The sequence below is a fragment of the Ptychodera flava genome, chromosome 6, assembly GCF_041260155.1.
Source record: "Ptychodera flava strain L36383 chromosome 6, AS_Pfla_20210202, whole genome shotgun sequence".
NCBI classification, from domain to species: domain Eukaryota; kingdom Metazoa; phylum Hemichordata; class Enteropneusta; family Ptychoderidae; genus Ptychodera; species Ptychodera flava.
In genome coordinates this window covers 20,469,858-20,484,598 of record NC_091933.1, presented here as the reverse complement: position 1 = coordinate 20,484,598, position 14,741 = coordinate 20,469,858, and the positions used below count along the sequence as shown (strand labels likewise).

Genomic DNA, 14,741 nt, shown 5'->3' with positions numbered 1-14,741 from the left:
GTGCATGATTTAAAATCACCATGGCACAGATGTGTGTTATGATTTAAAATCATCATGGCACAGACATGCTATGATTTAAAATCATCATGGCACAGACATGCCGTGATTTAAAATCATCATGGCACAGATACTTGTTATGATTTTAGTCAGAAAGCAATACAAGAGCCTGTATGCAATACTTTGTTCATAAAAACTATAATGAACCACCGTATTAACAAAATGTAAGATTATATGTACCTAAAGCTGGAACAGTGATGTGTCAGCACCTTTTGATGACGGCACTGACCTACAACACCACTTGCTCCATGCCTCAATCCCCCGGCTCAAGCCCTCCAACGTGTGCTATTTTGGAGCGCTACATTCTTCTCATTCAGTGAAGGAAATAACAGCAACACATAGAAGTTCAACACTGTACTCAAATTAAGAAACTCAATCTGGATGTTGGTTGTTGGTTAACTAGATACATACAGATCAGCTCATGTTCCTCATGACAAATCTGTCACATGCACTGATTCTCTGATTATAGTTTGCAAGTATATCCACTTTCTCACAGTTCGTGCTTGATGTCACAAAATTTGCCCCCATACACTTAGGTAGCCAGTGGGGGATTTCCTGCTCACAAATCGCAGACCAAGATTAATCTCAATATCACCTCAGAAGAACATTGATTTAAAAATTACTAGATACATGTAGTTTCAAAAAAATAAATAATTGACACTGTTGGAATGTTAGTCACATCAACTTGTGCAAGAACAAGGCTCATTTAAATGAATTTTGTACCCTGTGCTCCCCCATTCTCTAGCCCAAACTAACACCCCGTACATGGGCCTGACCGTGCTGTTGATAACAATTTGATCATACTGAGTTTTATTTTGAAAAATAAAATGGTTTCTTGGATATCTACTGTGAGATGAAGACATAATAGAGGTCATTGATCGAAATTGCATCAGATGGATTCAACTAACCAATCAGAAGCTTCCTTTCTGGTGAAGTCAGTCAACCAATCAGAAATACCCTTTTATTGGTCATTTACCAATCAGAATCACCGTTTCTAGTGCAGTCCCAGTGTCTCAGAAAATACTGGGATCCATTGTTCTGATAATGTTGAAGTATTTTGTTGACTAACACTCTGACATTTTAACTGGTTTATTATGTCTGATTAGATTTATATCAAAGACGTCCAGTTTATAAGATTCCCAAGTCAAAAGTTTGAATCATAATACCATATGGTATAGCAATACGTCAAGGGTATCCTTCCAAATGTAATGTGAGTCAGGTAACACAACACTATGTGGAATATGACTAGAAAGTAACTGCAATAGTTTTGTTTATCTCTTAATAATTATTTTACGTATTCTGTGTTAAGACACAGCGATGGAAACTGTTAATGTAATGCTTTATTTGCTGCGTAAAGGTACTCATTTATGGAAATTGTATTAATGAACACCCATGTGCTTATGTGTATCAACTGATAATAAGTTATTACTCAAGAAGAGTGTTCATTTTACCAAAGTTGGCCACTAACATGTACGTTTTTGATTTATTATTCTATTTTTCTAATATCTGTCTGTCTGTAGTTATGTACAATATGTCCGTCTTTGTATTATGTGTGAAATGTACAATATATGTGTGTGTGTGTATGTATGTATGTATGTACTGTAAACCGGGAAATTTTCGCGAACGAGAAATTTTCGCGAACTTCGCGCGGGCCAAAAAAACGCGAAAATAAACAGTCGCGAATTTTTTTTAGAACAATGTGTGGTTTACTGAAAATGCAACACGCGGCTTGGCTCTATTCACACTCTCGCAAACACACACATACACACACACACGCACGCTTACCAAAGGAAATACGGTGACGACACAAAGTTTCAGTTCAGTAAAAACAACAATGAAATATTTAATAATTCACATCAAATATTACTTTTTACAAAATCATTAAAAAAACAACATTTGAAATCAAAGAATACCGAAAGAAATTGAAAGCAGAAGTTGTATCAAATTATAGTAAAAGTTCAGTTCGTTGATTTAAACTTGGATTTCGTCGATGGCAGCTTTAATTGAAGATTGGATGAACCGGCGACAATGGTGTCTCGTTGGTTGCGAAGCTTCTCGAAAGCTGTCAAGAACCAGTTGGCGTGTAGTGGCTTGATGGTTGACAAACGAAGATCTACGCTGACGTTGCTGATGTCGTCGTTTCGATCAAGGGCACGGGAAACATTGCTGGCATACCATTTGCTGAATTCCTCTTTCAGGTACTCTTTGAACTTGCTGTTGAAGGTGAGGTCGAGAGGCTGTAGTTCAGATGTGCAGTTGGCTGGGACGAAAACTGTTGCGATGCCGGCGTTGTGAAGCTTGGTAAGAAATCTCTCACTCTGATGAGCTCTGAACACGTCAAAAATTGCAACTGCATTCTGTTCGTCGGGGAGGCTGAGACGATGACGGACTTGCTGTACATATGGAATCAGGATGTTGTCAGCATAACGGCACATTGACTCTTCGTTACTCCAGTGATTAGGAGTATGGTGGACATCCCAGTCATTCGGGAAATTAAAGTTCGGATGACAGTTGTTGGTTTTGCCTTTGTACAGTAGTTGAACTGGGAGGAGGTCGCCGTTGAGTGACACAGTAAATAACGCTGTTATTTCTCGCTTGTCTTCGAGACCGATGATGGGTACTTGACTTTCACCCGCCTTAGCCAGTGTCCATGAACTGACGGGTACGATATGGATACCAGATTGATCGAAGTTAAGCACAAGCTCTGGAGGGATGGCTTCTGTGGAGACAACATCAACGATGCGTTGAAGGAACTGCCTCTTCACCTCAGGGAAATTCTCTGGTAGTTTTCTGGCTGCCTTCGTACCTTTGCGTTTGACAAAACCCATTCGAGTAAGAAGAGATTCTGACCAAACGCGGGTTAAAGCGATGGGACCACCAAAATCGCTGAGCAAACTTCGGTCGTGCTGCATGACGATACCACGGGCACCAGCAAGTACGATGTTTCTATTGACGATGCCGCCCGAGTCTCTCACCCCGTTTATGTAAGACTTAACACGTTCGTCAAGCTCACCCAACAGGAGTGGTCGACCACGTTTGGCATGTGGAAGAGAGTTCACTGGTTGTGGGCCGGCTTTCTTCTTTTCTTTGATGTAAGCAGACTTCATCGATCGGACTGTACTTTCGCTTATTTTCCTGCCGAGGGATGCTGTGTAGTGACGGACTGCTCTGGCATTGCCATTTTCAGCTGCAAACTTGCCAATTTCTGCGCGTAGCTCGGCACTGTAGTATTCGTACTGGCCCCTCTTTCTCTTCAAACCATTTGAGTTCAGTTCCGACAACACCTTCGAAACTTCTTCGTTGGCTTTCAAAGTCGCAGCAGGATTTTCTGACTTCTCTGGATCTGGAAGACCAGGCTTGGTCGGAGTTGATGGGTTGCGAATAACGTAACGCCACATGTTGTAGACAAGTTGTATTCACTACAGTGATCAGTGGACAACTGAGATTTCTGAAGAAATTCATAAGCTTATATGCCATTTTTATGTTTGATCTGCCGAAAATTCATTGACTATCCCGCAAAATCAAAGGAACATTAACACTCGATCAAACTATGAACATTAATTTATTCAAAAAAGAACTTTCAACAACCGCGCAACACAATGTCGGAACAAAGTGAAAGCAAAAGTCCAGAATGCTTCTCTTTGTTTGTGTCGCTATTAACTGGATGATTGATGTTGCCTAAATTGCTCACGCCCAAGATTAGTAATGTGCGACTTTGCAAGTTGCAAACTTTATATAACACTCGCCCCTGAAACATTGCTCAAGTGTACGGTTACCATAAATCTGTGTTTTGGGGTTAGTGGCACATTTTCAAACGCATTTTTATGTGTAGCGTTTATGGTGTCCCTAAAAGGACAAATTCTGTCCCTTTCATTGGGTTAATCATGGAGGTAGGAAGAGAATAAGAACAGTATTGCCCAATTGATTAGTAACGGTCCCCGGTGGTGGCAGTCTCGGAGCAGCCGGGTACGCACGCTCGTTAGAAATTTTGCGGAAAAGGGGATGAGTTTCGTCAGACATCACGGAGACATCTAGGTCCGTAAAATCGAGAAAAAGGGGTACTTTTTCAGATCACCCTCCGAGAATAGGTCTGGTTCTTCTCCCAAGACGCTTTCTCACTCGAGAGAGTAAAACCCAGCAGCGGTCCCCCAAGCCATGATCCAGAACCGTCCCGGGAGAACCGTACATCACATCGTGAGGGTGATTGTAACTACGTGCCCACCCCTCAAATCAATTCGATTAAAATTTAATAAGTTCTGGCGGTTTAAAAATCCAGTGACCGTCCCTGTGATGGTAAACAATTAGGTAAAATCTCCCAGATATCGGAAAAAATGGGGTGTTTTTCGCAGTGATTTTCTCCCAGATTTTCCCGAAAAAGGGGTGTTTTTCAGAGAAAAATTATGGGAAAAGGGGTACATTTCAAACTCTGCTAACGAGCGTGGGTACCCCCTCCAGAGACTGCCACCGCCGGGTAACGGTCAGAGTAACACTACGAATACTGTATTGTGTAGAAAGTGACAGTAATCCACACCAATTTTGTTAATTTGGAAGCACACTGAACTTACACGTCCGTCTTCTTGGTGTAACACAACATGCGTACACTGATTTAATTCAAATCTGAACGGTAAGGAGATTTGGACAGCCAATTCGTGCAATCATTTTTTTTTCTGAGCTTCACAAGCTGTGATTTATCGCCTTCTGATGTACCGCCTATTGTGCACGGGCGGCATCTTTGCTCTTGCTATCACATCATTGTACTTGTAATTTGCCGTATCAATTAACACAATTTCTCTTCTTTGCACTTGGATACTTTAATAACGAGGTATCGAACACTGGTTTTTGTCGGCACGCTCAAACAGTGAGAAGAAAAACTGCCGAAGTGACGATCCATTTTAGAACATCCAATGAAATTGTCCCACATTCACAAGCGTGTTGTATCATTTTGCAAGCATTCACACTGTCCGTCATTGTATTGTGTCCCAGGCGTAGTCATGTGACTTGTTAACTGCCGAAAGCACAGGGGATTTTTTAACACATTACAACAATAGATCATTTCTGATTGGTCAAAAAACGTTTAAATAAGTTCGTAATCGCAGCAAAGCTATCAGTTTATTGAGTACAACTGTCTCGTCAACGCTACCAGTATGCCGTCGAAGAAAGTTATTGTCCGTGGCTTGCTTGCAGTTGGCATGCCACACTATTGCAGTGGTCGACCCCTCGGAGTTGGCGAGATTTATGAAGTCACTCGTGATGCCAAAAACCGGTTCGACAAAAATGCTGTTGCAGTTACATCGGGCGGTATTAAAGTAGGCAGTCTAAAAAGAGATGCGGCGAAAGTAATGGCAACAATAATCGACGCACGATTTCCAAATGGCAAGGTTTATTTGAAACCAAAGAAGAATGCATACCACCATTCACGAAGAGTTGGCGTTGCACAACAATGTAACGTTGGTTTCTATGCTGACGAAAGTGTGGTTGAAATGGTTGAGGACATCCTCCGAGATTGCCAATTTCAATACCACGTCCTGTAAAAGAAGCCTAAAGGCACAAACCAAACGGCCCTTTTCAGGGCCAACACATCCTCCAAAAAGAGTTACCGACAGTAAACACTAGTCAAACGCACTCACAACACAATATTTTCAGTTTTGAAAGAGCAGTTGAACGATTAAAATGGCTGCGGTTTAGTAGATTAACGTGATTTTGCAACAGTTTTGAAAGGGTGTTGCACTAGTTTGTTTGAACGGGTCTCGACGTCATGGTTTGTGGCTAAGAATCCTGCTACAAATGTGACAAAAAATGTACAATAGAATGATTTTTGGAGAGAGAACGCGAAAATTAATTGTCGCGAAATAGTCGCCTTTGTAGATATCGCGAAAATTTCTCGTCGCGAAAATTTCCCGGTTGACAGTATGTATGTATGTATATGTATTTTATGTGTGAAACAGTTATGTGTATGTATGTATATGTATATATGTATACATGTGTATGTGCATGTATGTATGTATGTATATGTATGAATGTATGTATGTACGATATGTGTATATGTTTGTATGTACGTGTGTGTGTGTGTGTGTGGATAAGATGAGACAATAAAGAACCCTGTTGTTGCTTTGCTATTAGATAGCTGCCCTCCCCTTCCTACAACAGACAGTGGTTAACAAAAATGTGACAATGTTATCTGTCACTGTACTGGTCTGTCAAAGGGTGTTATTTCAACTCTTTACAACATATGAAGATATCTTGGTCATACAGTCAAAATCACTCGTATTAGAACTATTAGTTGTGAACATTGGAAAGTTTACTGTATTCTGTACTCAAAGATTTGTATGTTGTCATATTTCTTTCTTACAGCCAGTACATGTCCTACACATTGTCAACTACGAGAGGGCCTTTGTGCAGCAGCAAGTGGATATTGTGAGGCAGACACTATTTGGGGAGGAGACAGAAAACTGCCAGAACTCACACTTGGTCTATGGCCCGGTATTGGCCAGGAAGACTGGTGCAGCCAGTCCATTGATGGACGCTCTGGAGTTCCTGCAACTCAGGAAGACTCAGATGAGAGAAGCATGGGTGATGAAGTACGGAAAGGCCGTGTCAGGTATGTTTGCCCTTCTCTGTGCACCTTGACATCCCCCCCGGTTCCCATTCACAGGTCAGAATGCAACAAAAGAGATCAGTGGGTTTGAACCAAACGATGATGAGAGCAGGGGTGATGATTGATCATAATAATAATGAAGGAGATTTATAAAGCATTTAATCTCCATGAGTTCTAGGCATTAGTGGCATCTTTGGTTCACTCATGTTATTCACACTCGTTGCTAAGCGTGTTGTCTTGTTGGCTGCATCTTGCAAGATTATTTGCCTACAGAGAACTGCTGTTAGACACTATACAGATGTTGTCACACCGCTATATCGTTTTTGCAGTAATGCAGTTTTAATTTGCTTTCCCTACTGGTTGGGCCCCCTTAAAAATTCTCAGTGGTCACTACAAAACCACCAAATTAACTCTTTGAGCACTATAGTCAACTTTTGTCACTTTAATAATATATTCTTTAGTCAATTTTTTCAGATTTTTGCCAAAATTTTGATAAACAACTGTAGCAAATGAAATATATGTCTATTTGGTCCCAAAGTATCCAAAAGATTGCAGAAAAATTTTCAAAAACGTGGTAAAATGTTGTACTGAAAGTTTACTGGGAAAAAATTCCAGCACTCAAAGGGTTAAAAAAAGAACACAGATTGCTGTCTGGGGTCTAACATATCATCTAGTCACTGGTGAATATGAGCAAGGCTTTTACTCACCAATGCTGATGCAGTTGTTTTCAGAATAACAACAGAAAAAAGTTTACTTTTTTTTCATCCTATCATACAGTGCCACTCAGAGCAATTTACTTTTTGTCACATTTGAGTGATGAGATATTTGACTTTATCAGATCACCATGGAAATACCACGTTGATGTTGTCATCTCCAGGTCGTGTCAGAGCAGATGTCGAAGCATTATCTTGCAATTCTGAGATTTTTTCCCTCTAATGCGTCAAAGTGAGGTCACATGTCTACTACACAAGTCGGCTTTAAATGTCAAAATACCTCACCGAGTTCATCAGGTGTTTTGTAGTGTCAACCTTCAATGAGAGGAAACAGTACATCTTTGATTGTAGGATGGTTTATGTTTTTGATGCAGTATGCTCTCTAAACACGGAAAAACGTCATCTTGCTTTTACGCGACATGTAGAAAGTGCTCAGTCATCGGTGGTCACCTGGTTATTGGCAAAACTCTCAAATTTTTATTTGAATTTTAATGTACTTTTGGTACACAAAAAACTTCACGCAGTACTTCTTCTGAGTCAAGTGACTGAACTCTGGAATCAAAGATATTTCTCACCCTGCCAGTAAATGAAAGAAGGTTACAGGTTCAGCTGAAGCTTTACACTTACAAATCATTATTCATGTTTCGGCATACATTTTGTGACCCATCTGGCTGTAAGATTGTAAAAACAGTACTTGATTTTATCTGATTTCAAACAAAAGAGAATGCCAAAACCAGCACGTAGTCTTTGTTAAAGATTTACATATCATTCACAAAACTGAATATATGTATGCTACTCATCATTTTGTTGTTTTGTTGTAAAAATAATTTGGTGCAGATGTGCTAAGAGTAAATATTCTGCAAACTAGTAAACATCACCCTAAGCTCAGTTGACAGACAGCTTGGGCTTACACAGTAGCTTTCCTAGCTCCAGTAGTCCAAGGCAAGTACAGTTGGCAAGTATAATCAGGGAGGGCTATACACATATTTAAACCAGGTCAGACTGGGATGCTTTGGTCTGCCTACACATTTGTACCCTCTAAAAAGTCAACGACAAGGGCCTGCAGGACTCTGACCTCAATTCATTGACCCTGAAATGAACATGTGTACCTTGCCGTGCACTTCATATACAGGTCAAAGGTCACACATCCCAGCAAGTCCCCAAGTTACGCAGCGAAGTGTTACGCTCTGTTACATCATTCAATTATCAGCGTCTGTTTCATTCAATCTCTTAGATCTACAAACTTGAGTCTTACATGTACTTTGGAAGAGCAATAATAATCTACATAACAATTTCCAACTATTTGTCAAGGTACTACCTACTACTGAACAGCGGGTCTACAAGTTAGGGTAGGTCAGTCATAACTTCATGAGTTAAATACCGTTGTTGGCCTGCTGATGCAGCTGTTACAGAATAATTCATGAAAGGACGTTCAACTAGAGAGGGCAAGATTCGAGTACATATTTATGGGTGATTTTAATCAGATTAGAGGTTTATAGGATCACTGCCTCAAGGCCAGATATTCTCTTGTCCATAATCTAAATCAGAGTGACTTACCAATCAGGATAATCCCAATCAAAGCAGGACTCCAACCAAAAATATTGATTTAACAAATCAGTTTTGACCACACCCAAGAATATAGAAACATTTTCCAAGTCCAGCATCTCTGCCATGTATTTTACAATGTTGAAAATACTCACTTAAATCATCAACACTCCTAGAGGTCTATACATTAACTAATATACAACTGCACTGCATTATGATTAAAGTCATATCCATTCCGTCATAAAAAAGTCAAATTTTGTGGTTAATATTTGCATTTCTCAATTGCAAAATTTACAGTGACCTGCGAGGGAACCATTTCGTAGCAACAAGTAAAGAATATAGCTCAGGTTGCAAACTGCAAAATTCAATACAAAGCAAAATGAGTGTCTTTTTTCTATGGTAACAGTTATGAAGTTGTGAAATTTCCAAAAGTGCAATATTTGAGTGAAAGGCTGTTCTATAAAAAAAGGCAAGTTTGGACTTTCACTTGCTTTTCCTGCAGCGTTTATACAACAGGGTGTTCTTGTATCTTTAGTTTACAGACACATACCATAATACCGTGGTTTAACTTTCATCATTTGATGATTTACCTTTTCCGAACAGTCTACTGTTGTGTAGACATTGAAATCATCAATTTTATACCTGGACCAGCAGCAGAGCTGAGGCATCACAGCTAGTGTGATGTGTCACCGATGCACACTAGCTCTCTAAGACTGGATCAGGAAAATTTAACATATAGCATTTATTAGATTAACAACCAACTGAAAGAAATTTCATGAATTCATACCCTCACTGGAAGGGTTAGAAAATCTTTTGAGTGAGATACTGAGAGCAGTCTCAATGGCATTAACCTCTTCATTACAGCTCCATTGGATGTGAACTTTTGATGAGTTTTCATATTGCTCATGTTTTGCTTGTGCAATGCAGTGTTGCGGCCAGGAATTTTAGATCAGGGGACACTGTGTCCAGCTACCATTTATTTTGGGGGACATTTTGTACATTTCGGGGACAACAAGCAGTTGTCAATCAAATTTTGCGTTATTTTGTAACACATTAGTTTCACTGAACAAAATTCAAGCTACCGGGACTGCGTCGCTATGCTTGAATTTCAGGCAATTGAAGCAGTATACCATATCTGCCGCAAATCAGAGTTCACATGGACTACATTCAAGCAAATTATGATATCAAGTGCAGGGTTTTAATTAATTAAATCATAGCTAGTTCCGAAAGTAAGTTGAGTAAGCCTCAAAGTAATTATGCAAAATGAAGATCATCGTTAGTAACAGATATTACTTGTAGACTACACCCATCACAGTCGACTCACGAGTGCGCCGGAGGTGACCCGCAGTATGCACGAGTGCAGGACAACAGGTTCTGTTTTGGGGACATTGTCGCAAGGGCGCTTCCTGGCGGCAACACTGACAATGCAGTTTCAAGTTCTTCTCTTAAAATCACACTGAAATACCTCGTATTCAAATTGTTGACACAATTTGTATATGAGTTAAATCGCCAGTTATGGTTGACAGCTGAATTGTTTGTCTCCATTGGAATTAATTTTATAGTAACAATAACATAGGAAAATTCGTCACAGTGTATTGTGTTTGCCAGTTATGGCTGTCGGGTAATACTAGAAGAGGGAGAAATTTGTTTGTTTTCCCGAATAAAAACAATGTAAATATGAATATGAATTATCTATTATCTCTTTTGGCAAATGACTGGTATTATCAGGAGAACCAGAGCATACCGTAGAATTTATAAAGAAAAATACTTCAGATTTGACTGCAAGCAGTTTACACGACAGTGTTGAAGTTAACGTCTTCTTTGCATTCAATGACATGCAGAATATTAGAAATGCTTCTTAACTTCGAGTTTTAGCCTAAAAAGATTGAAAATGATAGAACTGTATCATTCTTAATTGCAGAGATAACTATAATTTAAATCATGTGATGTACAATTATGTTCCATCTGGCAAGGACAAATAATTAACATAATCATCCAGTATCTCCGGAGAGCTTTGTCTCAGATATTTGCACAAGACTTTTAATTAACAAATGATAGTAGCCCTATAGACCTGCCACTGCATTTCACAAATATCTGCTATCGCCAAACCGTCTGTAATTTTTCGGATTTGTTTATTCATGTCCTGGACATGTCTGGGGGGAATATTTGCCGATGTGTGCTTTGCTTGATTCCAATCAAGGACAGTACCAGGACAATGCATCACAATGCAGATACGTACTGTATTGTGCAACCCAAGTATCGTAGTGCAGTGACATATCAAAGTCTGTGTGCTATTTTTGTCCTCCTCCAGTGATCTCTTGAATCATCAATTCAGATCTACCCGGTACTCAAGGATCTTTCTTCCGTCAGGGTGTACGCTATACGCATCCTCTGAAACATTTCGGAGGAAGTGTAGTAGTGTAAACCATTGCCTAGACCCTAGACCTTGCTTGCGTCCGTGCCTCCGACCCGCTAGGAGTTGGTCAGAGGCATGGAGGCAAGCCAGGTCTAGGGTCTATCTAGGCAACATAAACCATAATCAAGTAATGGTCCTAGACTTTTATAATCTGACAATATCTGTTAGCAAAGATAATGCAGGACAACAAGAACACTCACAAGTGTTTGCTGTTTCTTGATTTTTGAATCAACATTTTTCCAAGTTTGTATGATTTGAGACGGTATACTTGAACTTGAATATGTATGTGAATCTGTCAATGAATGTACAATATTTTGCTAGAAATCTCGCTGTAGGTGTGAAATGTTTGGAGCCCTGTCTAAGATTTAGCCTAAACAACATTTTCAAGGGTGTAATGCCATACAAATGTATATTTCCACCGTGCAGAGTTCCTCAGAGCTCCCACCAAAAGTTACTCATGTTTGCGTCATTGGATGAACAGGTGATCGATTTGTGATGTCATGTTGGCCTTCTGCCACAGTACATTTGGCAGAATATGAACAGTTACCACTCTGTTCAAGTGGTGTTTTTCTAACCAAGCAGGTGGCTCTGACTGCATTACATCATATATGCAGAGTTTTATGGCACAGTAAAATAGCACCCATGGATATTGCCACGGTAACAGTGTTTGATTCATGCCTGTAGTATAAAAAGGTACTTTAAACTGACAAAAATTGAATTAAAAGTGCTTTTCTCTTAAGAAAATGTAGGAAAACTGCAGGATCTTTTTGATGTTTTTGATCTTTAGCTCATAAACTTACTTTGTAGACTGACTTAACTTGGTGGTTATTTCCTTCAGATTTGGTTTTCGCATTTGTTGCTTTCTGACGTGTTTTGATCAGGCGCTGTTTGAGAGAGTGAACAGATCTCATCATAGAAGTTTTGTATAGAATTAGAAATGTGCAACAACAGCTGGGAGTTGTTTTGTAAGCTCCATAGTGTGATATAGTCAGTTCCATGGTTTTCCACTCGCCATGTATTGTTCACCTTAAAAACCAAACTGGTACATTCCATTTCTATTTCAACAGTGGTAGATCTTGTTCATTCGGAAATTAGGGGATAAATGCATATAGAAATGCCTGTGATAAAAGGTACCGACACTTTCAAGATGCAAGATGCCCTGTTCAGAAATTCTACAGTGTGTTTTACAGGCACTGGGATGTACTTCAGTTTTCTCAAATTTTCAAAGTATTTCACTTTCAACATCCACCTCAACATCACAAATTTCTCATTTCATCTATTATGAAGTAAATTTCTCTGTCCTATATTCTGTTGTCATCTTACAGGTGAAGGGTGGGAAAACACTATTACAGCCATGACCTTAGCTGCCATCAAGTTTGAACTTCTCAGCACCACTGCCAGGAACCCCGTAAGTGTTGATGAAAACGTTGTGATCAGTTCAGTATCATCGTAGGTGGAGTGTCATGCAATCATGTGTCTCGTGACAGTGTTTCAAATGTGCCTCCGTTTGTTTTTCTGAATTCCTCCCCCCCCCCCCCCCTGCATGTGGTGCAAACTGATATCTGGGATATGCAAGTCTGCTGGAGGGAAGAAAACTAATTTAAACTTGTTGAAAGCAGAGTGTTTGGTTTTTTAACGGTAAGGACAGTGAAATTTGAACACATGTGGCTAAATTAAGAGCAGTGCCCTCGTTGAAATCATAGTTTTATAATCAGTAACTTTCAGACTTTTTTTTTTTTTTTTTATTATTAATTTCCTTTGTCCACTTTATAGTAACTTTCAGACTTGCATGAGTGTGGTGGTCTGTTGCAGGAAGGCAAGCCCTGTCCACTCAAAGTCTTCATGGCTAAGCTGTGTGGCGTAATTTTCCTTTGCGCTGAATTGGACACCTGTTGTTTATAATCCGTATCAGTCTATGATTTTCCAATAGCTTTTATTGCTGTGAAAATCAACAAAGTACCCTTATTTACCCTCTTAATTAAAGGTCTCTGGTGACCTGACTCCCTGCAGTGATCGACATACAGGGTACAATCAATCATGTTTTCATCTGATGAAGAAAAAATTAACTCATGTCGAGAAAATACAAGTATGATCAGACCTGCTGTATGGTTATACTAATGTCAATAGTTACACTTCTATTGTTTGTATCAAAATTTTTAACCTGTCACAGACAGAAAAATCAACTAGAATTCAGTTTATTTTATAATTTTTTCATGTTCTCACATGTCATAGACCGAAAGTATAAAAGACCTTTCTGTAGTTTATTAGGCTAGAAAAAGCAATTCACTTGCTATGAGTAATCACATACGCATAATGGGATTTGTAACAGCATTTTCAACAGAACACTTCCACTTTGTCCAACCCCCTCTTCCGATCAGCATTGTGTAAGGCGTGAGGAACAATATAAATGTTGCATGACTCTGTAATTTCTTGAAAGTAGGGGATGCGTGATCAATCCTTTTCCCTTGGAATGATCAGAGGCCAAAGTAATAAAGTGATGCTATTTCCAGATCAGATGATCTTGTTTGGTATTTTTGAGAAAGCAGCAATAAAGGTGAGCCACTGTGATAAAAACCCGCTTACAGGTATTGCATATGCTCATAATGATAAGGAATATTGTAAGGTCAATATCCTTCAGCCGTTCATGTGATTTTTACATTTGTTGGCATTGAATGCTAGCATTGAATATTGTGGAAAAACTCTTGACATATTGAAGAGGTTGTTGCAGTCTATCATGTGTAAATGTAGGCCCCTGTACTTTCTCAATTTGCAAAACTTCTTCACAACCACAAAGATACTTGATAATTTTCATCCAGTAGATCACCCACATTGTCTCTTTAAGGTTTGTTGGGAAGTGCTAAACTTTTAACTTAAAATCTAGTGGCACCAAGCTTAACTTGAACCGCTTGAGTTACTGTGACTGACAGCTCCGATATTTTCTGTTTTACCAACAAAATTATGTTAGTTTTTCAAAATTGTAAAACACTCGAGCATACTCTATGAATTGAGTGCCTATTGTAAATCTATATAATTCAGATAGACTTATAACCGCAGTCCTGTTTTGATAAGTAGTCTGGGACCCCTCCTCGGTTATGGTGAACGCTACGGTCCCACCGGAGTAGGTGTCCGTGAGAGCGTAACGTATTACGGTAACCGAGGAGAGATCCTAGACTAGTTTTGGGTTTTGGGATTACAATGTGGCAGTAAATTACCCCAATAAAAATGTTAATGAGACAGCTAGCTGGTGCTGAAGAATAATAAAATAAGGCATTTGATCAAGCAATCTGAAATAAGTTACCGCAACGTATATTTAGCTTTTCATGGCTGGGGAATTTTTATGTTCAGAGGATTTCAAAAATCATGATCAAATGCAAGATGGAAAAATGAATGATATTTGTTCTGTTACATTGGTACT

At 39.4% G+C, this 14,741-nt stretch overlaps 2 protein-coding genes across 2 annotated transcripts in view; one reads left to right on the top strand and one right to left on the bottom strand.

The window, feature by feature from the left end:
- The window catches only part of LOC139135106 (DALR anticodon-binding domain-containing protein 3-like), a 56,679-nt gene that overhangs the window by 21,728 nt on the left and 20,210 nt on the right, over positions 1–14,741 (top strand). The window contains exons 5-6 of the mRNA XM_070702345.1: positions 6,409–6,655; positions 12,652–12,734. Coding sequence (XP_070558446.1) covers positions 6,409–6,655; positions 12,652–12,734 — 330 coding nt within the window. The remainder of the gene's footprint in view (positions 1–6,408; positions 6,656–12,651; positions 12,735–14,741) is intronic.
- The window catches only part of LOC139135105 (Kruppel-like factor 1), a 54,728-nt gene that overhangs the window by 26,757 nt on the left and 13,230 nt on the right, over positions 1–14,741 (bottom strand). The window lies entirely within an intron of this gene.